We start from the raw sequence: 10,943 nt of genomic DNA on the forward strand, positions 1-10,943 counted from the left end.
CAAAAGGGATCCGCGAAGACAAAAAGGTTGAGAACCACTGATGTAAACGCAGAGAGGATCAAAATTACATAGTGATATATGGAAGAACCAATATTATTGACATAATTCATTCACAAAATTCAACCACCAGATGCATAAATAAACCGCCTATAGTAAGCCCCCCAGAAGTTGCAATGATTCGATTACCGCTATGGGTGGATATATACCAAAGCGCTAACGGGTAGGAATGGCGCAATGTCTCAAGTGCGTATTTCGAGCTCATTGATATACGGCATATCCCTTACTATATAAGACCTGATAATGTACTTTCCGCCTTTTATATTATTTATTTCTCAATTGCAAGTGACATTTATAACACACTGATGTAGAACAGTTGCTTCTTATTGCAGCTGATAGATTTCTGCAATTGACTATTCACATTGCCACTACTTAATATCAACTGGAACCCATGGAATTTGTATAAAATGAAAAGCATATATATACTGCTGAAACTTTTCTACGGAATCAAGAATCCACGCAGTACAGCGACTTCAGTGCGGTTGCCAAGAAAAGTATTCATCTCTCCTGTGATCCACTTCAGAAATTGTATCGCAGTCCCGGAACGTCTGCGATAAAAGGGAATTTGCCTTGGTATGGTGATGTCGCATGTCGTCCAAATAATTAGACAGTACAGTCTTTATATATTTTCCGGGTCCGCACACTCAATAGCCGCCGGCTGAATCCGACTCAATTCTGGTTAACAATATAAATCTGCATATGAGCTATCACATTACCGGCACACGCCGACCAAGTGACCCTTTCTGGTCGTTCGAGTGCGAAATTTGACGTCTTCGGTCGAATGCCGTTAGTTAAGGCTTTAATGGATTCATATGCGCATCCAGACTTTTCCAAAATATTCATTATAGTCGGCAATCGTTATTACACTTACGGCAACATCCGTTTGTTGATTGCGCAATCCAAGGCATAAACTTTATGATTGAGGTGAACAGAGCAGGCTGTAAAGATAGGTAAAGTTAAATAATGAAATGCAACAATCATAACATTACCAGGAATCCAAATGAGATACTGAGTAAATCCGTCATTAAAGGATCATATTACGGACTAAACCCATCAACTTATTCACTTAAATCGCATAAGGCTACTGTACGTCGGTGTAAATCAATCGAATAACGTCACACCCTATGTACAGATGTGCAATTGCACATGATGCCTGACGTGATCAAGGTTGTCACCGTTTCTACTCGAGTAGAAGTAGATACAACACCGTAAATTTCTACTCAATTACAAGTAGAAGAACAATTTCCAAAACATGACCAAACTACTGCGATTGGAAGTAGGATATGAAAGGGCTGGAAAGTTTTCAAGTAAGTAGTTTCAAGAAGTCGATTTGGTCAAAGGATCGCATACCGTTAGCAGTGAATTGAAGGGGGCTACATTTGAAATTGCAAGATGTATCAACGCGACTATAACGCAAAACGACTGATGATACTACAAGTAGGTAGGTAGAAACTTCGAAAACATATTCGGTTACGATGGCATAAACGCGATGTAAGTTTATCCCAACACTATTCTCTACTTTTCAAAATACAACCTGTAAAAAGTAAGAAGTTGTACTTGATAAGTGTTCAAGTGGAAATAAAAGTAGCCTAAAACCAAGGCACAACCTACTCGAGCACTCTGAAAAAGTAAGATACCGTATGGTACGAAAAGTCTTACCTTGGAACCATCGCACTGATCAGAGCCAGCGAAGTTGATGCCAATCACGGTGAATACATTCAGGACGGCGTCGTAAGCAACCGCCGGGCTTCCCCCGTCTCCCTGAAACGAACGGCGTCAAAATTCAGTAAATCAATCGGCATCATCAGATAAAAAGCGAGCGCGATAAACAACGCTTACATAACACGTATCTGAGGACTCGAAAGACTGAGCGCAGAAGACACCAGACTGCGGCAGGACCATTCCGGGATATATCGTGTTGCAGAACGAGTCCGATTTTACTGTGAAGGGCAGCTCTTTCAGGCTGGTGAAGTCGGCGACTCCGCTATAGCTGTTTTTGCCGTACCCGGTGAAGTAGAGCACCTTGCCGTCGGCGGGGCTCTCGGTTGCCAGAGGCGGCAGACAGACTGGGCTGTTCTGAAGAAGAAACGGTGATGTTGATAATTTGTTGATGTTTAAAAACCGATCCATTCACTGGTTATTGATACCGACCGCTGCAGTAAACGTGAGCGATCTGACTCGTAACAGAGCAATATCATTGTACGATTGCAGGGTTGTGTATCCCGGATGAACGATAATCTTTTCCACCACTAAAAAGAAAATGACGATTGACTATAATACGCATCAGACCCATCCGGATTACAGTAAATTAGGTACTAAATCTGGACAATTCAACTCGGACGGAGGTGAATTATGATGACGTACGGGAATTGCAACGCGCGCGCAATGATACTGAATTGGCCACTGGCCTATGTCGAGAAAGTTATACATAATGACTATCTGAAAATGTGTACGCCTCTACGCGATGGTTCTATAAACAAACTCACCAGCTTCAGGACCCGGAACCGCAGGATTAAGCGTGCCGACATAAACTTTAATAGTGGCGGGGTTGATGCTGCAAGAAGGCACAACATATATTCGTTTGATCACGCAACGGTGTATACTCTATTCTAGTCAACTTACTTTGGGACTCGCAAGTAACTATTTTTTAGGTCGTCTTTCCTTTGTAGGCACGATGCAGTGGTGAGAATCCATTGTCTGAAAAAGCCACGCTTAGATATATTACCCATGTAACCAATTTCGTATCATTCATTCCACGGAGCAGTTTAGTAAGTATCCGGAAGCCGTAGTACTACTGGTTCAGCAGAGACTGACATCCCGCGTCTATTCACGACGCTAGAAAATATCGGATTTATCTCAATGGTAACACAAAGCAAGGGCAATTTTTCAAATCAACAAAATCAGCCGAGAAAATTCGGAAATCACTGCTATGCGGGATTGCTGATGTTTAAACCAGTGTTTAAGCTGACATTTTCAAGCGTGACTGATTGCAATTCTATCAGCAATGTTCAAAGTCATCGACTCATGCTGACTAGGCAACGGTATGGTATAGTATCTAGTAGGGATGGTGTGAACCTCCGAAAGGTTCAGGTTCGTGTGAACGCGAACCTTTTCGAAAGGTTCTGTGTGAACACGAACGTGAACTTCATGACGTCACGTGACGTCATATTGCTAATTCCAACCCTACATTAGCCTATCTATACCATACTATACCTAGCGACGACTTGGGCCACATAATGCCACAATCCTGAAGTATAATCAATATCTTCCGTTACTTTGCCAACAATTTCGACGAGGACTTGCAAGGGAATATAAGCTTACGGTATAGGCCAGACCGGACAATGTATTCTCAATCTGAGTATTGCTACGTTGATATTGAGCAGAGTGTTAAACCGATACCGATATTATTACATTAACAAGTTAATCAGAAGTAGCCGACACCCCCATCGCACAGATTTGGTTTTTATGATACAATAACATATGAAATCAAGATTGACCCCCCGTACGCCTGCTAGATTTTTTTACATCAGACAACGATGGCAATTTCTTTGATTGGTGCAGTAAGAATTATTCGCTGACTACCTACATGTAGTGTATTTCGCTCTTGATGTTGTGTGAATGCGGGTCAAGCTCACAACGAAATATTCACAAACGGAAAGCTGGATATTTCGAGCAAATTTTTGAGATTGGCAAGGTGCATTCCCGTTTGATGTGGATTTTTTAATCCTTCCAGCGCCGTGCATAGAGTGGTGCAAAGTAGGAATGCAAAGAATTTCAACCAAAGATGTTATAATGACGCGAAAAAATGGTAATCCATGAAAAAGGTTCACAGTGCAGAACCTACCAAGGTTCGTTTGTGAACGTGAACCTCTAAATTTCCGAGGTTCACACACAGAACGCGAACGTGAACCTCACGTTCACACCATCCCTAGTATCTAGTATGCTACGTAGGGTTGCATTCAAAACAAAAGGTGTTTTAAAACACTTTGTTTAAAACATGTCTTAAACAGTGTTTTAAACAAAGGCCCTTTTAAAAAAATATGTTTTTTGTAAGCTGTAAAATCATGCCATAATTGTGTAAATACTTTCCAAAAACAGGTTGTGTGAACCTATGGACAATTACCACCCGTTATAGGCGATATCTCGATATGGGACGGTTGGAACGGGAACCCTCGAAATATAGTTGGTTGAACATTAATAGCACATACATTCCGTCAAAGGAGCTATATTTACCATATATTTTCAATTGCCAATGTCAATACACTATGACGTCACAATTGAATATTCGTGACATCATGGCTTAAAAAACAAACAAAAATATAATAGAAACATGTTTTAAATTAGGGCATTCTTTTAAACATGTTTGTTTTACATTGATTTTTGTGTTAGATGCAACCCTAATGCTACACCATAATTTATGTTACACTCACGAGCATATCTGGACACCTCCGCATCTGAATATCTCCGAACCATCAACAATTTGTTTGATAACGGCCATCCACGGTCTACTGGTAGGAGAGTTGACATTGACACCGCCTAAATATACATGGTGTTAGTCTTGTATATGTTTGCATGTACCCATGTACTCGCTTTATGAAAAATAAAATGAACCATTCACGTCGGAAAATTATGGGTATTTTCATTTTTAAGTATGTAACCAATGGATTGGTCTCGTAAAGGAAAGCATTCATTGTCCGCCGGATTACAATGATGCTAGAGGAAATAGTGGCTAGGAATGTTACATATAAAACTGAATCCATATCGTAGGTTAATAACCGCTGAATAGTGACAAACTTTTCCTTGTTCTTTTCAATTTTGATGTTCGATTTATTTGACACCACCGTCCTATTCATTTCAATTATTTGAAGAGCTTCTTGGAGGTACAGAACTTCAATATACAATTGAATAGTATATTCATTGAAGATTTGGGTTCATTTCAATATGAATATACTATTCAATCATTTCAATTAATATCGGGCTACGTGAGCAGTGAGCACTGAGCAACTGTCATCTCGAGCATGACTTTCATAGGTATATACATATCAGCGTGCTTCAATGATCCGTGAGCACATTTATTGAAACGCATCACGAATAGGATCTATCAAATGCAAGCGACAAGGGAAGGTATATATCGCCTATCGGAGAAAATCTCAAGTTTTACCGACTACTCTTTGCAGATTACTGATGTCCAGACTTTTTCCGCAGGTACCGCTGTCTGTCGTGGGAAGACAGCCCGTCGGAAAAGAAACACCTGAAACACAAAGAGTTACCAGCATACCGGCGTTTTTCATCCATGTACCTTGTACACGTATATATAGGCTACTAATATACCTTTCTTGTGACAAACTCCACCCAGTTGACTCCCCGCGTCCTGAGCCCAGCAGCAGCCCTTGGTTTCGCAAGTCGATTTCAGGTGACCCAACGCGGCTGGGCTCAACTTCGGTATTTTGATGCCGGTCGTACCGCCAGTAAGCAACGCACTTAAAAGAGCAGGATTGGTTCCGCCGATGGAAGATGAAGACCCCCCGAGAAGACCAGAGGTTCCGCCGAGAAGACCAGAGCTGCCACCAGACAACAAACTCAACAGAGTAGACGTGTCGAGCTGTCGCGTTGCCGAGGCGGAACCGGATCTCGCCAAAAGCGAGAGAAGCGGATTGCTGGCAGCTGAGCCGAGACCGCCGAGAAGACCGGGGTTGGATTGAAGCAGCGCGCTCATCAGGGGGTTGCTTCCGAAAAGTGAAGCTAGAGGGTTCGGGGCTGGTGTCGTAGCAATTGTGCTCTGTTTCCCTCTAAGGTCGAGGGCGACAACCGACAGTTGAAATGACTTGAATCCATCGCATTCCTCTTGATCGTCTACAGCGCAAGTATCTGAAAAAGATGTTAAGTTATAAACCCCTACCCGAGGATCAACACGATAAACCTACCAGCGCTATCTTGAAGCCGGTATGCCGATGCAGGTACTAGAGTGCATCTAAAACAGCGGGAGCCGTACGTGTCGCGAAAGAAAAGGCAACCCTGCCGTAAAATGGTATTTTTACCACGTTCTGTTGTGCCTTGTGAAAAGGGTCAGTCAATGTACGTACCACATTGAAACATTCTGATTCGGTGTTGATGTTTGTGTTATACCCAGATCTGCATGAATCGTAGGTGTATCGCTGCGAGATGCATTTGGCAAGTATATCAGACGGAATGAGATCTGAAACGCAATAGGGAGATCAGCCACACGCCCGCGACTGCTCGTTACACTATATATTGCACTGGTCTACACGATTTTGCGCCAGGATTTCTTTGGATCATTTTTACCTAATTTGTGGGCGCTGAATCGGAATCTGGCGCTATTTTTGTTCCATCACATCACGTTTTTGAGACAATATATCAATCGATTATATAGACTGACCAGTGACCATGATTCAAATAACAAAGATAATTGTTAAAACCTCAATTTCAGCTAATTTAAATGTGTCCATTATTATACGTGATTGATCTTTATCCATCAGTCAAATTTATGGAGTATGTGTATAACTTATGCAGTATATGGACTATACGACCACTTTTCACACTGCAGCAGCGTATTCGATCGTTAATTGTTTTGCGGTGCATGTGCTTTAGCCATTTTCCCCATTATTATGTACTCTATTACTCACTTGGATTTATTGACCCCTGCTTAAAAGCGGTGACTGCAGGTGCGTCCGCCGTGATACCAAACAAACTGATAATGCCTGTCAAACAGCAGACCATTAATGGATTCGAAAGAGAACGAATGAAATACACACTAGCTTACTTGGAATCGATCCGAGGCCTGGGGGAGAGTTGCCAGATGCGAGATCGATCAGTGCATTACCAGTGGCACCGCAATTGTAACGCAGCTTCATGATAGCTGCAACTTCGGAGGTCAAGCTCTTCAGCAGCAGACATGCTCTTGCGTTAGTGGGCGGGGGTCTGTAGCTCTGTACGCCGTAAGCTGGAAAACGACCACCGAGAGATGAACGCCAATTTGTATTTTGCGCTACATTTTAGACGCACGTACTCGGTAGTCGACTTCCCACTGCGCTTGCGGCCGGTAATACAGGAAACGTCAGTTCGGGTGATACCTTAGGCGCGGCAGTTGGGGCGGGGGTGTTGCCCGCCGCCGGTGCAGCTGCCCCGCCTCCGGTGCTCTAAAGATTATTCCGTTTGATTAGGAAATCGCAGTCTTGCTAAATACAGACCTGCTTTAACCGAACACGAACACGTATTGAGTAACATTCGATACTTACTCCAAGAATGCCTTGCACCAGCCTGTTGGCTTCCTCGGCTTCGATAGGTGGTTCATTTCCGGTACAACCGAGAAGTTTTTGTAACTCTGCTCTTGCCTAGGAAACAACAACAACAACGCATACACTAAAGGGGTTCTGTGCTCTAAATATGATGTGGTCTCATATTTAAGTAGAAGGAATGAAAAGCATTTTGGCACAGCCATATTCTTTGAAAGCCATCGTATATGATATCGAGGTGACGTGTCATCGATTCGTAACCACACAAAGGTATTAAGTAGATTCACAATGTGTTAAGTAGCGATGACGAGTGACCTCGATGCAGGGTTGTAATGACTCGAGTCATTTTCTTAAAAATGAAAAATGACTCGACTCGAGTCAATTTGGGTATCGACTCGACTTGTAATCGAGTCATTGCACATGACTCGGACTAAGTCATATGACTCGAGACTGGGCCTACCAAGACAGTCATTTCATTGTAATTCCGAAGAATAGTAATGCTATCCCACTATATTATCATTTCGTCTAGCCTACACTTGAAAATGCTACCAGAAACTGGTAAAGTGAGGAAATCACTATATTATAAATGCGAAGCATTCGATATCATCGAGCAGAGTTGTAAAAAGTGGGTTTCACATGACATTACCTCGGAACTGGACGGTCAACACAATGACTTGGACTCGGAGTCGAGTCAAAACACTATGACTCGGACTCTACACTCTACACCGTGACTTGCATTACACCGGACTTGACTTGGTGGTGAATTGAATATGACTCGGGTCAAAACTAGAAAGATTGCACGAGATTGAGATTGAGAGATTGCCTTGTGACTCGGAACCTTGTGACTTGGTTACAACCTTGCCTCGATGTCACAGAGATCGATTGACTGGAATGGTACCTTTCTCAAAAATCGTCTGCTGCAGTTCGAATGACGGGGCTTGCTTAGGAGGATGGCTGCTTCCAAAATGTTTTTCACACTTTGATTTGAGACCACATCACTGTAAGCGTAATGACGTATGAACCGGCCACGGTAGGCCTATCACTAGGCTTACCATACGTCTCGCTTTAGGCGGGACACTCCCGCTTTTTAACGTATTGTCCCGGCGTCCCGCCCAGTCAGCAAAGCGTCCCGCTTTTTAAGGCCGTAAGAAATTTAGGTTTAGAGCAAATTGCGAGTGATAAGCCGTAAATTAGCACAGAAGTGACGCTCCGGCGGGTATTTCGGAGTGAAAAACGGTGATTTCAGCTCTGAGCGAAAAGATGACCTTTTTTTTTTTTTTTTTTTTTTTTTTTTAGTCAACCGATCACAAAGTGGGATAAATTCACCGGTTTTTGAGAATTTTTCTCCGGTTTTGCAAGCCTCAGATTTCGGAAAAAGTGTCCCCCTTTTAGATTTCCAGAATATGGTAAGCCTACCTATCACTGTAGATAGGCATCTGACCTAGCACTGATGGCATAGTTTCATCGACCGATTTGATGCTGGAGTGATGCTCAGGATATAGCGATATTGTGTGATTGCGATTACTTTGCAATGCCGCACTAATTACAATGGCAGCAAATTTTGATTGCAAGGTAGCCTATTGAATACCGCTTCATTCGTAATGCCGTTTGCCAGACTGCATTGGTTGATGCCGCTCAATGGATCGGTGCTTTGCTTCACTATGGAAGCTGCCACGTTCGTACCTAGCGCTCCTTGCTGTCCTGCCGAGATATTCATAGTTAAGTAACCAGTAAAAATCACTATTCTCATGTGTCATGTTCCAATCAACTGACCTTGAATTCCTTGTACAGGTACAGGTGTCCTATTCGGTAATCCTAGAGAAGCGAAAAGATTTTTCATGTTGGTGCTGACGGAAGACGTCGGCGGTTGCGTGGATTTCTGGGGCTGATGTTGGTTCTGGTAGGTCTGTCCCTGTTGGCTTGGCCGTCTTCGTGAATACACATAATTTCCTTGTTGGGTATGTGAATATTGGTTTTGCGTATGAGTTGGGGTCTGATAGTGACTTGATGGCTGATGAGGGTATCGGTATTTCTGCTGAGATGGATATACATAACGCTGCTGGTTGTGCTGCTGACCCATCTGCTGTTGATTTGGAGCTTGGTATGGTTGTTGATAATGTGGTTGGGGCGGCTGTATCGGCTGAGCGAAACTCTCGGAAGGAATTGCGCTATCTGCAAATCATAGGTTACATTTGGTATTGTTTTATGACGTAATATCACCCGGTCACTTAATTGAAAACATTATACCATAAACATTGCGCTGGTTTACATTCATCCACGAGTTAGTAAATGCCAATATTTCCCTATACTTACAATTCAGTATGATTCGATCTGAAATATCAGGGATGTCTAAATACGCCAGGAATTCGAGACAATCTGTCATGTGTTACTATAATAAGTTCACATTTATCAGATAGGTTTGTAACAATGGAATGGACTACGTCACAGTCTTTATACACCAGAGAAAATGGAAACAACTCCATACGTACTATGATCTTGCCAACTTTCCGATGATCCCGTCACATGAGCTGAAAACAAAGATCGCTGTTCAACTGATACGCGGCAGCTCATTCCGCAGCTGAGGGGACATCGAACTAAACTTACTTTTTCCGTAGCATCTCGGTATCGACGAATTCCAACAGCACTTCTTCACCTGCTCACAAAATGCCTGCGCATTCTTGTGAATTGACGGAACACCGTTGTTGTAAAGATAATTGTTTATGTCGTCCTGGTCGAAGCAGCCGTGTTCAACGTACGCATTAGTGAGGCAGATCCCTGCACCTGTAACGGAGGATATTATTGTAGTATGAACCGCACTTATGAAATCCGACTGCATTTCGTATATCGCGATGGGTGGAAAATGGCGTTTTAGCATATCCCAGCTCACGACCTACCAATATTCAAAGTTCCCACCGATTTCGCCATGTTTTCACCTCAGAGAACAATATCTTTCCGAAGTTCATTAGGATTTAGACCAATTACACAGCACATGATATATGAAATCCCACTATCAGTTCACGAGCATTCAATGCCATGAAAAGCTAGGCCCGATACCGAATTTAGGTGGTCCCCGACATCAATATCAACGATGATGTAAAACCGAGCGATTATTGAATTCACCTGATACATAAACCTCCATCCACATCGAAACACAGATTGCTGCAAGTAGTATTCGAGCCATATCTGCGTGCTTGTATTCAATCGCTAGAATATGCCAAAATTCTCATGAACACAACTGAAATGTCGAAAATGGAATTACTATTTAATCGACTGCGCATAGCGCGCAATCTTCTTTATCTTTTGGAATCTCCAGGTGAATTTCCAAAGCGGATCACTCTCCTCCATATTAGCTTTTACAACTTTTAAATATCTCTTGCATGACTTTCCTTTCTTCCGACTACGTGGGACAGACATTTTAAGTATCCTCTGACCAAAATAATCACCATTCCTCCTTCACACGTACCCACGCCACCAGAGTCAAGTTTCTCTGATTCTGATTCTCTTTAATTCGACATGGGCTGTGCCTCGGATAAACATTAACTATCCTGTACATCTAGTCAATCCTTCGTTCGATCATCTAAAGTGCAGTATCCTGACTCTTCACGAGAACAGTGGTCGCTAACACGTACAATA

General features: G+C 42.7%; 1 protein-coding gene across 1 annotated transcript; it reads right to left on the reverse strand.

The window, feature by feature from the left end:
- Nucleotides 1–303: 303 nt before the first annotated feature.
- Nucleotides 304–10,588, reverse strand: LOC145433391 (uncharacterized). Its single transcript, XM_080310485.1, has 21 exons — nt 10,431–10,588; nt 9,915–10,091; nt 9,800–9,838; nt 9,084–9,482; nt 8,899–9,011; nt 7,314–7,409; nt 7,085–7,214; nt 6,839–7,018; nt 6,702–6,776; nt 6,141–6,253; nt 5,982–6,072; nt 5,389–5,925; nt 5,219–5,308; nt 4,488–4,593; nt 2,680–2,754; nt 2,544–2,611; nt 2,209–2,306; nt 1,897–2,133; nt 1,717–1,818; nt 929–995; nt 304–605 (listed from the first exon to the last, which is right to left on the reverse strand). Exons 1-21 carry the CDS (start codon nt 10,489–10,491, stop codon nt 577–579), a joined length of 2,883 nt encoding a protein of 960 aa, XP_080166611.1. The 5' UTR covers nt 10,492–10,588; the 3' UTR covers nt 304–576.
- Between the last annotated feature and the right edge of the window lie 355 nt (nt 10,589–10,943).

Source organism: Botryllus schlosseri, chromosome 2 (genome assembly GCF_051294905.1).
Source record: "Botryllus schlosseri isolate E-star chromosome 2, Bs_hap1, whole genome shotgun sequence".
Classification (NCBI taxonomy): Eukaryota; Metazoa; Chordata; class Ascidiacea; order Stolidobranchia; family Styelidae; genus Botryllus; species Botryllus schlosseri.